This window comes from Dermacentor silvarum, chromosome 2 (assembly GCF_013339745.2).
Source record: "Dermacentor silvarum isolate Dsil-2018 chromosome 2, BIME_Dsil_1.4, whole genome shotgun sequence".
Taxonomy (NCBI): Eukaryota; Metazoa; Arthropoda; class Arachnida; order Ixodida; family Ixodidae; genus Dermacentor; species Dermacentor silvarum.
Window position 1 is genome coordinate 123713584 of NC_051155.1, and position 16405 is coordinate 123729988.

The 16405-nt window shown below is 47.7% G+C and overlaps 1 protein-coding gene across 2 annotated transcripts in view; it reads right to left on the reverse strand.

Annotated features, from left to right (window-relative positions):
• The window catches only part of LOC119441731 (putative ATP-dependent RNA helicase Pl10), a 66473-nt gene extending 56006 nt beyond the window's left edge, over positions 1 to 10467 (reverse strand). Inside the window, exons 1-6 of one of the 2 annotated variants that reach the window (XM_037706339.2) lie at positions 10323 to 10467; positions 8765 to 8810; positions 7474 to 7623; positions 6667 to 6769; positions 2006 to 2218; positions 930 to 1165 (exon numbers count right to left, since the gene is read on the reverse strand). In XM_037706339.2, the coding sequence (XP_037562267.1) occupies positions 930 to 1165; positions 2006 to 2218; positions 6667 to 6769; positions 7474 to 7623; positions 8765 to 8810; positions 10323 to 10367 (793 nt within the window). In that variant the 5' untranslated portion in view covers positions 10368 to 10467. Of the gene's footprint in view, positions 1 to 929; positions 1166 to 2005; positions 2219 to 6666; positions 6770 to 7473; positions 7624 to 8764; positions 8811 to 10116 lie in introns of both variants that reach the window. The other variant, XM_037706338.2, reaches the window with a different exon arrangement.
• Positions 10468 to 16405: the final 5938 nt, after the last annotated feature.

Here is a 16405-nt window from a genome sequence, read left to right on the forward strand (position 1 = left end):
GAGTTAAACAGTCCAACAAGTCAACACAATCGGCAGCCAGATGGAGGAAAGTGGTGGGGAGGGAGGGACACAGGCCTCCCCCCTCCATTATAGTTCTCACAACGGCTCTGCCATCGCCCTATTTTGATTTTTTTCATCAACCCGGTTATAACAATGATCGGTTATAGAAATGGAATTTTCATGGCACTTGAATATTGTTTAAGTGGGTGCGACTGTAATCAATATTCGCACATCCCTAGATTTCCCCTTTTGAAGTGTGTATTGCGCTGCGCATGCGACTGCAGCGTCATGTAGTGAGTGTTCTCATGCGAGAAAAAGAGTGTCTATGTGGCGTTCAGTACTGACATAACGCCCATGTCTCCCACATAAGTACGTGGAAAGGGGAGAGCACGCGTGGGGATAGCGAAGATGAGACACTGCTTTACCCGCTGTGTAACTGCGCTAACCGTGTTTAAAGGGACACTAAAGAGACACGGGAAGTTGAGCTTTAATGGTAGATTATCCTATCACAATCACAGTCATACCATTCTTACGGTGAACAGATCTTTAATAAGCGAGAAAATAGCGAAAACTGAAGGATAGGTGCTGTATTCCTGAAGGTCCCTCTTTTATTCCAGCTGAACTTCCCGTTTCTCTTTAGTGTCCCCTTAAGGATAACTGCGCTTGCAAGGCCGCCAGTGTAACAAGAGAATACAAAATACTGAGGAGGACACGCTTTCCACAGAACTAAACAACCAGATAACGTCAAGTGCATATAAAGGCATTCGTGACTACACAGCTACAACAGAGCATTTTCTAACGTGTGTGTGCTTCACTCAGCGACTCGCTCGTGCAGATACTCTGGACAGCTCAAGATGATGGGTTGTAACATGCCGAAAACACCCAAGCGCACAAGCTCACCCGTGCAAAAGGAAAAGCGCACACCGTACCTGTCTGGGCGCAGGCCATCAGGTCCCGCTTGGAGAGGATGATGGGGATGGCGTGCTTCTGCACGGGCGTGGGCGAGGTGTAGTGCGCCAGCTCGATGTTCATGCGAATGATCTCCGTCAGGGAGCAGTCGTCGAACGAGCCGATGTGCTTCGGTGCATCATCACCAGTTGCCTCCACAGGAATGTCCTCATACTTCTCAAAGTTTATGCCTGTGTGTCCTTGTGAGAACAGCTCTCTGCACCACAATACGAGGGCACAGTGATGAGCAAAGAAGGAACCGGGTACACCGCGCACACACACCGCAATACCAAAGTGCACAATGGGCCCAAAACCAACAACTGTTGTATAGTTGAACCCTCTTATAACAATCTCGATAGTTACGCAAAACGAGGTCGTATCAGTAGTTCGTTACTGTAGAACAGCCCTTCAAGATACGCAAAAATTAACGACACCATAGCTGGTGTTGGCAGATATGATTTGACACCACTTTGGTCTGTAAATATGATTTTTAGTTCCTTCATTTTTGTTCCTGGCACTTTTCCGCATCTAACTGCCAGTTTCCGTTAGTGGGGTAGCAGGTATTGTAATGGTCAAGTTGACAAAAATGTTCAATTTTCCTATTTATTTTTCTTACGCAATCCTTGGACCTTCTTTTACCTCGTGGTGAAATAGAACAAAATATGCTGTAGAAATCAAGAAAATAACACTTTCCTAGTGTGCTGTCATGAAAAACAGCGAGCATATCTGGCTTTGGCAACTCTCTTTGACGCAGTACTGCCATCTTGGTATCACCATAAATAGGTGAGATTGAAGCTTAAGATGACCAGTGTCGTATTTTTGCACACAAAAAAATAAAAGCAAGGAATGCTACCGCAAAAAAGGGAAAGCTGGCATCGCGATTCGTTTCTGCGGTAACATACTACACACGGGGAGCTGACTGAGGCAGATATGAATCACTGATGTGAATACAAAGGACACAAGTGAAAGTAACAAACAAGCCGCTTGCTTGTGTCCTTGTTCTTCTGCACAAACTGCCATTTATAACAATGAACCCTGAAGCCAAGACAATGTGTACCTCTCTATCCGTTCGTCCCTAGGAAGCGGTCTGGTCCAGTCCTCGTCAGTGTCGACGTTGCGCCGCCCCCCATTGCGGCGGTCCCAGTTGCCGCCACGGTCGTCCCGACCCCAGCCGCCGCCGCCGCCGCCACCGCCACCATCGCGCGAGCCTTCGCGAGGGGCTGTCTCATTGGCCACTTCATCCGGGCTGCGCCAGTTCGAGCCTCCACCCCTGCAGCAAGCAGTGTCACTTGAAAGTTTGCAGAGAGCTACACAACACCATGGTTCAGCACAGAGATACAGTGGCACCTCGGTGATACGATTCTGCTTAATACACTTCTGGTATGTTTTTTTCTTCTTTTCCCGATAATCCAATTTGGTTGAACAACACGATTTTCAGATCTTGCGCTTTATCTTCCGTTTCCCGTGAAGATCGTATCAACAAGGATCTACTGTACATGAATTCCAGGAACATGAATTCCAGGAAAAATATTTGTTATTCATTTTAGAGGTATCCTAAATTTTCAGCAAATATTCAACCTTGTGTGCTGATTGCAAATATGCAATGAGCTTTTCTCCAATTCTATAAAAAGCTTCGAACACTTTCGAATAATAGACTTGGGAGCAAAGTTGCAAAACAAGACAGCTAAAATTAAGCGGTGTGTTTTTGAATTTCCAGAGAGTGCAACTTGTCCTTTCAATGTTTGCGTTTATGTTTTATACAAAGCTATGAAATTCTGAAGTTGCAACACTGCAGCTGCAACACTGTTGGTGATTTTTACAAAGATCTTGAAATGGTCCTAAAACTATATCATAGTGGCCCTGAGCTCGAAGACAGAGCTTGAGACAAAAAACAATTTATTGAGTAGCTGAAAGCGCCACTCCAAATTTGCGACTTGTAAAATTGTTTTTTGGGGAGTAAATGCAAAAATTGACAAGAGTGCAAAGATATACATTTGAAGCTACAAAAACAGGTAGCTTTCTTTTGAAGTAGCATTCAAGGATCGTTTTCAACAGGGAAGCAAGACGGAAAGATTTTCTTTCAAACCAGACCAAGATGGCCTGCCTGACTATGATAAAGGGTTTTGGAATAGTAAACAGCACAAAATCGGTCATCTTCAGTAATTTTATGGGTGAAACTGAGCAATTAAAAATTACAGCAATTTTCTTTCTCACTGACATGTATTGACTAATTTTTTGCCAGCAGGTGTGCCATGATATCAGATGAAAAAGATTACAGAAATTAAATCTCTTTTTACTTCGAAGTAGTGTTTCGCAAATATTCGCTTCAAGGGCACTTGTAATATTCGTGCTTTTCAAAGTGTTGGCAAACGGTCGAGAGTTTGTTTAGTCTAATAATCAGATCCGCTGGCAGCCATAGCAACCACCACGACAATGCTAGGCCTAGCTACTTTGATGTTCGCTACCAAGTGTCTTGCTGTTGGGTGCAGTGTTTTTTATTGAGACAGCTCGCCGCTGTTGGCGAACTGAAATGGCGCCGACTCGGCCTTTGTGATCCTCGCCAATGGCTTCAAAGCTCGTAAAGCATGGCGCGTTGCGGAAGTTCCCAAAAGTGAGCTTTGCCTCAACACAGTGATGTTATGTGGTGAAACAAACCAACAGTGGAAAGGGGCAATTGTCACTGGACATGGTATGTATTCCTTAATTATATATGCGTGCACCCGCCACCTCCTTTTTCAGTACAAGCACCGATATGCCTAATAAGTGTACTGGCAGGCCTTTAGAGCTGTTTTGGACGTGCCAGTGGCGTTTTGAGCCCTTGAGGGCAGTAAAAGGCATGCACTCATGTTTTCGGACTGCCCGATTTTTTTTGAACGTTTTCACCGCTCCTAGGGAGTCCGAAAAATCGGACGTTGGCTGTATATTATTTGTAGTCTTTTCATTAACCCTGCTTAACAACGGGCAAGAGAAACCCTGGTTGCCAGCATTTTTTTCTCACCACTGCCACGTCCAGACACTAAGTTGGAAAAAACAGTTTCGGACCTTTAAAATTTCTCATAACCTTCATTCTGGGGCTACCTAAAAAATGCTGATGCTTCGCCCGAAAGGCGAAGCATCAATTGCGATTGCAAATTAGTAGAGAGCTATTCGCAGTAGGGATAGTAGTTTTATCGGCTGCATAAACTTTGACACATTCGCTTACTAACTGAATTACCAAGCGTGGTGTAAGCGTTCACAAGATAACATGAATAGATCACACTGAATGACCGCAGACAACGACTGTCAAAACGCTGGCAGCAAGCGCAGCCGCTGCAGCGGGCGAAGGTTCGTGGGGTCTATCGCTTACACGGAAACTGAGCGGCAAATGCACAGCGCATACAAAGGTCAGAGCCGTGTGGAGATAACAGATGGTGTGGGCGACCGCCACAGCCGCGGGCAAAGTACGAGCGCAGTTGTTGGCAGAGTAGAAGCTGCGCCCCCTCCTCCCTCCCCGCGCTGCCTTCCCGCTTTCTTGCTTTCGCGTGGGAGATTGAGTGGCAAGTTCCCCTTACGCCCGGTTGCAAGATACGCCTTTGGTGCCGGAGCACAGCGTCGCCCCGCTTCCCTCCCTCCAATACCCCCATGGCCTCAGGCGACGGTTGCGTTTGCTTTCCGCCGTGCGTTCGCTCTCCGTGATAGCGCGCGTCCCCCACACGCTTTCGCTCGCGCATACGGCACGTGGCGACGATTTTATCGCCCCTGGACTTTATACGGAACCTCACGGCGACGGTGACAGAAATCCGGTGCCCATATAATTGCTATCGCAATAAAATACCGCCACAGATAGACTGGAGGCCCTAGGTTCGTACAACACGTACGAAGAGCATGCAGGAGCGGTGATAATATCTCAAAGGGAAAAGCTCAATATCACAACAGGCAGGGCCCTGCTGGTGCGCTTAGGGTATCCCCTACAACCCCAGTACATAAACGAGGAAACCACCCCAATGCCCCGGGGAAATCAAAATCGAATAATAGTTTCTCACAATACCAAAAAACATGAATCCTAAATATTATTAACCTAGAAGGCAGGCAAGGGCTAAGAATCTGCAAAAGCGCTTCGGCTCACATACCGGAACGATCTACACGGACGTAGCTAAAATACAAAACAGATATTGCCTAGCGGCTGTAAGCCAACGCTGGACCATAGCAGCCTCTACCAAAGCAAAATCAGCCAGTACGGCAGAGGCGGTAGCAATCGCCCTAGCCATCAAGGATTAAGACCGAAGAGGAGAGTCACGCCTTGGTACTCACAGACTCCCAAGTAGCCTGCCGCCTCTATTTAATTGGAAACATCCCCAAGGCGGCCTTAAAACATTCTGGGACATGGGTTACCATATGAATATCATACAAGAATATCATACAATCGTGTGGTGCCCAGCACACACAGGACTGGAGGAAAACGAAAGGGCGGATCGGCTAGCTCGCGCATTTGACATCCGAGCGCCGACGAGTCCTATCGACAAACCTCTAACGAACTCGCGTGACGTCTTAGAAAACCAGCGACGTGGCCGCCAAAAATTTAGTAATCCGTACCCAGACCTTACCGGGGAACAGGCTCGTGACTGGCGCCAAGTACAAACAAACAAGTACACAAATCTATACCGACAACACCATATAAGCCCCACACAATACGCGGACATCTGTCCATGGTGTTGTTGCTCACATTACGTGAGGGCCCCCTAATATTAATTCCCCCAAATTAGGGCAAATAACCAGAAACAGGCAGTGGGCGACCTGGCTTGCTAGCACGGAACGAGAGAGCCAACTGGCTCTCCTCGACCAAGCCCGGCAAGCCGCTAAGGCCAGTGGAGCCCTGGACTGAGAGCCCCACCCACTCACCCTTCAATCCCCTTCATGGAATAAACGTTTACTACTACTACTTCATAATTGCTCAGAAAGTTTATTTGCGAGAAAACTCATAAACACCGTTTCAAAACATTTTAACTATAATATGCCGAAAGAAAGCGATGCGTGAAAGACATCAACATTGTCAAATGTATTTCAATAAATAAGTCATACCTGAATTAATTGTGGTCTCATTCCAACAAATTAATCCAGACATTGCAAGTATCCAATTTGAATTATCTTGCATGGCACTTTGCGGCCAATTTTTCAACGGCAACTATTCCCTATATTCAATTCGAAAATATTCGGCCAAAATCATTATTGCCTTTGAACTCAAAATCCACTATTCACACAACCCTACTTTGAGGGCCCCTTAAGAGGTCAGAAACTACGGAATAGCACTAAAGAGCGGCTAATGCTCCAGCTTGCAAATTCATCTAATGTCTACAAATGGACAAAATTAACGGCATACTATACATCACATTTCAGTAGACAGCTAGGTAGACCCATCAGCATCAAGAGAACTTCGAACAATAACTTTGCTAATTATCTTCTAAGTTATATACTTTTGGCCACACGATGCGATTGCAAAATCTAAACTGAAGAGTAATGAAGTTGTGTCTGTTTTGCAGAAATCCAATGACAACAGCACTTTCAAGATATATGACCTTCAAATGCAATACAAGAGACATTGCTGTTCCAGTTAACAGCTTCCCAAAGGTGCACCTCTAACAGTTCAGGACAATCTTGCCAAAAACACCAAGGCACATTTTTGGCAACAGTACCATTGCCACTGAGCCTCTTTGACGAGGACACAGAACAATGTATACTCACTGGCGTGGTGGGAAAGCATTGTTGCGAACGGGGCCATCGTTCCTCTTGTTGCGGCCACCAAAATTTGAGAAATCGGCACCTCCACGGCCACCTCCACGGTCACCTGTGCACAGCAAGAGACACCCCCAAGCAGACCGTTTTGCACATCAGCAACCACTCACGTGTTGGAGTGACACGGCAACAAAAGGCAGAGTGGGAGGCTGCTTAAAAGAGAAATCACTAGACTTATTACGCAGGAAAAAATATGTAGACCTGCTTTGTTTCGGCCAACGAGGGCTGTTAAACACCGTGAAGAGTGTGCGCTTGAACACTTATGGCATTATTCCGACTCCCCCACTCACACCTACTCAATGTTTTTCAAAACAGATGCATAAAAAGGCAAGAAAATAGGATGTCACAGAAAGCCTGTACAGCTCGAAATCCATTAACGGCAAGCCTGTACGCACTGACATACTGTTTGCATGCGTAAGTAGTTCATGTTGTGCAACCACTGCTTCCCACTGCAATGTCACCCGCAGCCTGGTTCACAGGTGAATGCAAGCTCGTCTGCGTAGCATGCATTTTTACTAGTTTGATTAATAAAAGATGCAATTATCTGCTGCATACTCAAAAAACTAGCACTCGATATCATAATTATGCAGTTGACAGCAACTCAAAAAGATGGACAAAGTTCCGAGTCTGTACTTGCAATATAATTCTAGGCTCATTTTCCCAACCAATGGGATGTCAGCTCAGCTTCCGAAATGCATCTGCTTCGACACTTCTGTAAAGTACATAACTGAGGTTAAGGATGACGACGACACGCACCTCTGAAGCCGTCCCTTGCTCCCCAGTCGTCACCTCCCTGCTGCTCAGGGTACGATGACTTCTGGTTATAAGTCTGGGCGTTCCCCTGAGGAGGACCGGGCAACACAGACCGGTTGTTACGCAGGTGCGGGGGCACGTAGCGACTTGCACCTGCAAATTCATGGGGGCAGGGCAACTTCTCAAACTTTTGACAAAAAACAGTGCGTGCAACACACTACACATCTACAACATTGCATAACTTTCCTTCGTAGTCCTAGACCTTTTAAATTATTACGAAATAGAAATATAAAGTTGTGAGGCAACATTCCATACAAGTGCCCCCTCCACCCCCCGTTTATACTGTGCCTCAACCATCAGGACAAATCAGTAACTACTGCGCAAGCTCCATATGCCCTGTGCATTATTATACCCAATATGCATGCCAACTAGCAGCAATGTACCATTCATCCTCACCACTGCACATAAACGGGTGCTTACAGACCTTTCCACAAAAAGCTTAATGGGCACTGCCATTTTCAAGAATGGACTGCTGAAAGCAACTGCTGGTAACGCCGACACTAGCTGCTGGGAGCAGGTTCACGATCCTACACACGGGTGCTACAGCTAAATGAGCAGCTGTCTGTACAACTAGGGTCCAGTCCACAAAGCCCCCGATTTATTTTACAACACTCTACAAAAACATTTAGCAACACTATTAACACAACCCTGCAAGAAGCTGGGGTTTGCGAAGCAACAATATAACCTATCTTGCAATTGCCAAAATACTGCCGGCAACAAACGCATACCAGTTTCCTTCGACATCTTAGCAATGTATTAACAAGCATGTGTAACGCCGAAGCTCTAATGAGCTTAGAGCAGCATGAAGGGCAACTGTAATGCTCATAGGTGCATTTTATTCACCCTGCATTCAATGAACCAGTTCACTACAGTTCAGTGCAAGTTCTTTGCCTGTGCAGAACAGGCCCACCACTGCCTGAACGAGCCCTACACTACCATTTCTGCAAATGCAGGGAATTCTGTGCACTCAGTTCTGCATAAAGGCTGCACTGGGTAAAAACATATGGCAACATGTTGACAGCACCATGCTGCACCAGTGAAACAAATACGATGCAGAACCTCCTGTACTAGTTCAGTAAGTGCAGCATATCAAATGGGACTTGCACTGCAGGCAAGGGAAGGTTCAGTGTGTGATCAAGTTGTGCAATGGCCATTACACAAGACTGCTAGTGTGTGTTGCACAAATCAAATTATTTCTAGTGTACATGCAAGTAACAGGACAAAGATGGCTTACCGGTCTTGTTTCCTTGAGAACCGGAGTTCAAGTCTAGACCAGCAAACTATGGAAGAAAACAAGAAAAAAAAAACTCCAGAATGCCACAACTTACTGCATGCAACAAAACATCGTCCTACTTTAACTTACAACAGTTAAAAGCACCTTTAAATGCAGTGTGAAATTCAAAACAAAAGAATACAAAAAAAGTGCGCTTTGGGGGACAAGAATTCGAACCGTGAATATGAAACGAGAGAACACGTATGCGCCTCCGGCTAACGTTTAACAAAAGCGGCTCGCTCTCCGATCCGGCATTGAAATTCATGTCCCGCAATAACGCTGTTAAGGTTTCAGGTGCACTGCAACAAAAAAAGAATAACTGCAATAAAAAAAGAACAAAAGAGCGAAACCAAATAAAATGTTCATGCAAACTTTGGGGCATGACAATGGCATGTGCTGAAAACCAACCACCTGCCATTGCTGCCTCAGCCAATAGTGAACAAGATGTATTTTTTTTTTTTTTTTCTTGAGAGGAACCAAGAGCAAACTAATCAAAGACACCGGTAGCAACGGCTCGGGCGAAAGTGCCTCGCGAGCTGCCACGGCGATTCAGTCGCTACAAGCTAGTTCACTACGGGTAAGAAACGTAGTACAAATAAGAGGCAAGCAAACTGCAGGTATTCGGCAGCGGCGTCAACTAGCTCTGAGCTGCGCACGGAAGCGAGTAATTCCAAGCGGGCTTAACGTGTCACTCCGCAAGAAACACTCAAAATCTCGTCGTTACGTCGCGTTTACAACTAGACGCCGTCAGCGGCCGGCCGCACGCCAATCAGCGAGAAACGGGGCTCAAATTGCACCAAGGCGCGGAGACACCTCGAATGGAGCACGAGGAACGGGCGACCCACGACAACGTGCTCCCAATGAAACGGCTCACGCAAAACGAACAGGGTTAGCAGTGACAAACCACTAGAGAGTTTAGCGAGGCACACAAAGCGACGCTTCGGAGCGCTGAATGAAAGCGGAGCTTGCTAAGCCTGAAACCGGCAAGCTGCCGGTGTCACTTTTGGCGAACGCTCTAAAATGAGTCACGAAGGAGGCCCTCCCGGAAGGGCCCCTAGCCGTGTCAGCATTACCGATCACAGGGGCAGCCACAGGGGTTTTGGACCATCGGTGGAGCGAGGCGGGTGGACAGTCGGTCGGCAGCGGCGAAATTTTCTCTTCTCTTCCGACGAAAGCGAACAAAGGTGAATCGAGGGCACGGGCAGCCTGTCCGCGGGCTTGTCGCTAAGACTAGTTTGCTGTCGTCCTCCTCATGAGAGTTACGCTCTGATCACAAACAGTGGGTGTCACTCGTGAAAGAGAAAGGTTATTACATTGTTGCAGAGGACCCAACACGATGCAAAATCCAGAGGCACGGAAGGATTCCACAACGGTAAACTTTTATCCCAATGCGCCATCTTCTTGACAGAAACACCGTGCTAACGAGAGCTAACCCTAACTTGGAATCCTGCAGTTTGTTTTATGCCGAAATAATAAAAAAAACTGCCCGGTAGAAAAGGCCAAATTGGCTGAAATTTACCTGCTGCTCTAGACCCTTCCCATTTTGGTTGGATTCATTAATCATATTACACAAAACAAATGGATAGTTCACGAATAATACGTGCGACTCAACCACAGGAATAATCAGTTCCTCTTGCAACAAAGCAGAGGCCGCAGTGACGTCATGTCCTTCACTCGCAGTTGTCTTGGCCATATCCGTCTTGGAAAAGTACCGGCCAACTGTGGCGCTACATACCGAAAAACATTAACACTAAACTGCTAAATTTTAAAACAATAAAATATTCAAACTATTTTTTGCTTAATTTACTGTTATACGCTTTGCTTTGCATTAATATAACTTTTTTTAGAACTGGGCACGTTAAGGAATAGATGAATATGATTTTATTTTGAGAGATGGGGACATTGGCGCTACTGTCGCTACGAAAAATTGGTCTGCTGCAGTGCGCGGGTAAATTTGATTTTCCGAATTCGCTAACTCAAGTCTCGCCCAATAATGCAACAGAAAAATTTGCAGTTTATGTAGTTCTTTGTTTGTTTGTTTCTTTATTTATTTATTTCTTCTTTTTTTTTGTACCTTTGGAAGCATTCTAAGCATCGCAGAGAAACCAGGTCAGTGTTATATGCAAGTATCATTTACCTTAGAAGCGTGAGAAGCAGTCAGAGATCTTTGAATGCTATCGCGCTCCACTCTTAAAAGCGAAGCTTAAGCATCCTCCAATTAATTTTTCGTCGAGCTTGAGTGGAGTTCACTTTCCCAGCGGAGTCGGCTAGCGCGGCGTCTGTTTCGCCGCGACGCTATCAACCCGTTCCGCCAACCGTATCTGGTCTTCCGGTTTGTAAGTTTTCGTCTTCATCTCCCACTCATCTGGCGAAGGAGCTCGCCTAAAGAGTTCTCTCGGGGGAGGGTTCAGTTTTGTCACCCCACGGCCGCCTAGATCGACCCCGCCGCGCGCGCCGATCCAGGCGGCCGTGGTCACCCCCATAAGATGCGATCTTAGTCCTCCAGGGGGGAGTTACAATACTTGCAGTTTAGGGAGCCTACATAGGCTCCCTACTTAAGTTTGGTGGATATTCACCACCGGTCATTGCAGCTAGTCTTTTTGGACTAAGTCCGTAGTCTGTACTCTCCTGAGGTTAGTGGCCTGTATGCTTGTCAGTGTCTTGTGGGGGGATGGATATATTCGCCTCGATTCGCGGTAATAGATGGTCATTTCGTTAAAGGTGTGGATATCTTCATGTCGGTCAACCCGGTCGGGCAGGCCCACCTCCAGATTACTTGCTGCTCGGGTGACTAGGTGGGCGGCCTCATTACCAGGGTTGCCCGCATGAGCGGACACCCGCACCAAGTAAGTATCTATAAACGTTGCCCACACTACCCACACCAACTTCAATTCATTGTGTTCTTCGTTGATGATTCTGAACGCTCGAGGGGAAATGAAACCCGAGGTGTAGTTACGAATCGCAGTTTTCGAGTCGGGTATAATAATCTTGGTGTCCGGTATGGAGGTGCCCATGGCGATAAGGGAGAACAAGATGCAATGCGGGAATCGGTCAAAAAGAAAGGGGGAGGGGGAAGCACGTAAACATGCTGGAAAAGCCCGTCACACATCCGCAACCAACGTTACTACAGTATAGACCTACACCATGTTTGTAAACACCGGTAGGCACCGTCGATATATTTTAGGCCATATCGCGACGTCGCGTAGGCTCCGCCCACGTTCGCCGCCACCGCTTGCGCGCACGGATGGCGCTTTTTTTTTTTTTTTTTTAATGGGGTGGGGGTGGGGGAGCTAAAACCGCGATTTCATTATGAAGCACACAGTAGTGGGGGCACCCGATTAAGTTTGACTACGTGAGGTTCTTTATTGTGCACCCAGTGCACGTTCTTGCACTTCGCCCCCATCGGGATACAGCCGAACGAGACGCTAGGCCTAGCTCGCTGACCGCCGCAGTGACGGCCGACAGCGCTTGCGACCTGGCCTGCTGCTCATCATAGTGTGCTTATTTTTGACAACACGATTAACGTGGGCTTAAATGAATTGGTTTTGTCGGTGTCGTTGGTGCGAATAGCAAACGAAACGTAGTACTTGCAAGCCAGCCGAGCCGCCTCGCTGAGAGGGCCGGTGCTTGGTTTCCGTCTGCGAGACGAAATGCCGTCGTATCGTTGCTCTCGGTTGCGCCAGTGGTTTAGTACTGGGCGCTGCTTTACGAAACACGCGCAAATTCGAGATCTTTTTTCTATTAAGCACTATTTCATGTTAAGGACAAGCTGTAGCCGATTTATACGTCGCTGTGAGCGGTCATAGAAGCGATCGCCTCGGTGATGGGACCGGCGAGGTACCGGCTCTACGGCGACGCCGCCTGTGTAGGTCCGCGCAATGTGAGCTAGCTGTTGTACGCGGCCGTCCGATCGCTCCAACTCTGTACTAGCACTGTACATTTTATTTCGCGCTCGAAATTTATTTGACACGTTTAGGCGTGTTTATGACATCCACACTGCAATAAACGTAGATGTGAACGTGTGATAGGATATCTACACTGCTAGTGGCTCAATTCTTTCAGATGAAAACAAATTCGAATGTGACGTGCTTTGTGGGGCATCCGCTCGATGTCGAAATCTAGTTATTTCGCGACATCTGCCTTTTTTTTTTTGTCTTTTACTTGGCGTCTCTTGTTTGCTTGTTTTCAAATATGAATTTTCTTTAGTATTCCCACTGCCGACCCCTTAGTGGGTGCGAGCCATGACAGAGGTACATCATCATCATCATCATCATCTGCTCGCTCGACATACATTCAAGGCTAATCCTAATCTAGCTTTCCCACCGTGCGGCAAGAAATTGTGATGACACGCTAATAACGATCGTATATATAGGTTTGCTAATGCACGCCAATCAAAATAAAAGAGAAGCTTAACGGTAACGAAATGTTTTGCGCATAGTGGATGATCTGGTAGCAGAATCCAACTTACGCTTTTTACCGCGGCGGCCCATATTGCTTGCGACGGTTTTCATCAACAGGAGACCTATGAAAACTTTAGCCTCTTGCGTATATTTCGACGCAACTCAGCTCGTCCACATACTGCGTTTCTTTCATTCTAAAATCATAGAATAAAGACCTCACAGATGGAACCGCACAACCACCCGCGGAAACCCAGCGTCTGCTGTGGTAGGCGCGACACGGGCGGCGGCTCGGCGGCGGAGTGCCAGTGTTGCCAACCAATTTTGGGGAAATACCCTACGTCAATTAAGTTAAAATTACCCTACTTTACCCTACACAATTTTTTATTTTCCTACATTTTACCCTACGCCTAAAATATCACAGTGTAATAATAATAAATTACAGACTATAGGCACCGGGCAGCCGTCGTTGGTGACTGTTGCTGGTGCCTCTGGCGGCGGCTCGGAGGTTTTCGATGCGATCAGAACGGGACACCGGTCGAGCAGCGTCGGAAGTCTTTACCAACTTCTCGCCTTGCAACGTTTTTATATAAATACGCATTTGGTGCCACAGCTAAACGTCGTCTTCTCCCCCTCCCTCCCTCCCGTCCCCCCACGGCCTTTCGCGTGGCGGAAGAAGTCGCGTTTGCTCTCCGCCGTGCGTTCGCTCCCCGTGAAAGCACGCGTCCCTGGCACGTTTCACTCGCACATACAGCATACGGCGCGCGGCGACAGATTTCATCGCCCTTGGACTTCATACGGAACCTCACGGCGACGGCGACGGCAGAAATCCGCTTGGAGTGTCCATATAATTGCTATCGCAATAAAACACTACCGATAGCACTAGTGATAGTATGAAACCCACGTTAAACTTGGTTCCCCGTGTGCGTGGTATATGGTGGGGGTGGTAACTATGACAGGACTCTTCGTTATCGCAGTCTACCCGTCGCCGAGCTCTGCAGATGTACCCTACGCGTACAGCTGCTGGATAAAATGTTAGTGTCGCAAATGTCCTTGTTGAGCTGGCAACAGCGACCCGAGGTGCACTAGCTGTTTGGCGCGCCTGATTCTGAGCTAAATTCTGAGCTGAAGACCAGCATGGGTGAATACGATTGGACACTTATTGTTCCTGTTCATTTGTACTTTACGTGTTGGACTCTTAGTGCTTGTCGTGAATTATTTTCCTGTGTTTTGTGAATACCCATCTGAATTTTATTGTGATGTGTCTAGCCGAAGTGTGCACGTATGTGTGTAACTGCCTTGTGTAAAGAATATATTTTGTTGTGTTTTGACAACTGTGGGCTCTGGCTCAGTCTTTGGACAGCAACCGGCGTTCGCTGGCGCACCAGAGGCCCCTTACCAATTGTCCTTGCTTTCGTGGCATTATTTTCGGAAACTGATAAGTCGGCTTTGGAATTTGGTCCGGCGTTGGCACCTCGTTAACGGGGTGTGTGCCATACATACAAGGACGTACAAGGACTACCAATGGTACTATCGATGGTAACACTATCAATTGCATTATCGATAGTACTATCGATAATACTATCGAGTCTTTTTACACTATCGCTAGCTTAAAAAACTATCGATGCTATCGATAGTCAATTTACCGATAGTTTTGCATCACTAGCGAGATGGCAAACAAAATTGGAGGACGCTTAAAGGGCCCCTAAACCACCTCAGATATTTTTTGAACATTGCAAGTAAACAGGCGCATCGAGTTCAGAATGCCGTCACGATCAACGATGCCAAACGCTGCAGCGCTACGCGCCGCGGGCGCGCCACAACCCCCCCCCCCCCCCCCAAAAAAAAAAAAAAAAAAAAAACAATGCCGTCCTCCTCCCCTCGCTTTTCCGGTAACCCCAGCGGTCGTCATGATGTCAGCAGGGGGAATCTGGTGATGTCAACGGCGGAAACGATGTCCATTGGTCGAACAAGAATCTACGACTTCCGGTTTGTCTGGTAGCAGGTACGCGCGCTCCCTGCTCGTCCTCGCCGTGTTGCTCGGTTGTGCGCGCTTGCGAATTGGTTATTTCAGCCCGCAACGCAAGTGCCAAATCGCTCGTGTTCCAACACAGTCATTCTTAGCGGTCTGATTAGCTGCGCGAACATAGTGCGACAGTGTTGGCCTTTCCAGACGTGCGCGCAACACAGGGTCTATAGCGGCACGCTTCGCATAACACGCGCCGGCACCGCAGCAACAGCGGGTAGCCGCCGAGAAGCGTCCACGTTACCGGCACGCTAACTCGCCGCACGCCGTTTGCCATTCGCGGGCCGCCGTTCGACAGCGGTTTTGCTCGCGAGCGACGAGATTTCCTTGCCGTACGTAGAGAGGATGAGACCGGGACTCATTTGTGCGGCAGCCTCACCACCGCTGATCGCTCGACGGCGCCGATATCGTCGCTATATATGCCTTTTCCGATTCCCTTCAAAGCTAAAGCGGACGACGCTTTGAAATGAATTACCGACGCTCACAAGCCGCAATATTTTATTATCGTTGTTATCGCTCTTCGCAATAACTGTACACAAAGAAGAAAAATACGCTGATATTAGCGGCGCCGTCGGCTACGATGCGAGCACAGCCGAGCCGGTTGTCTCCCGTCGTTAGCCGTGCACTCAGCTGCAGCCGATGTTTTCGTTGCCGGTGGCAGAGGCGCGCAGCTTCGCGGTCGTCGATTGGCCCGTTGATTGTGCAGCGGGCGGGGCGCCGGCCGAACTGTCGTCTACTTTGGACACCTCTCGCGTGGCAGACTGGAGGCTGTGTCGTCCGCATATGTGCCGCTAGCATGGCTAGCGTGGACGTGCCTTAACCGGAAGCAGGCAGTGTTTTGAGAAGCGCGTTGGCGATGACGTTTGTCACGTGACATTTGGAGCAGCAATCGGCGAGGAGGAGAGACCAGCCGTAGCGAAGGAAAGAGCGAAACGAGCGAGGGCGGTTTTTCGATCATCAAACGCGTGTAACTCCGCTATTACGGCACCATTTCGAAAAATTCTCACGGCTACGCGTTCGTTGTAGACTCGTGCACAACTGCAACACCACAACTAAATTTCGACCTCTGGGTGGTTTAGGGGCCCTTTAAGCTTCGCCTTTAAGAGTAGAACGCGATAGCGTTATCGGGACCCGTTCGCATCGCATCGTTCGCACCCAGCAAGAAGGCTTCATTCACTG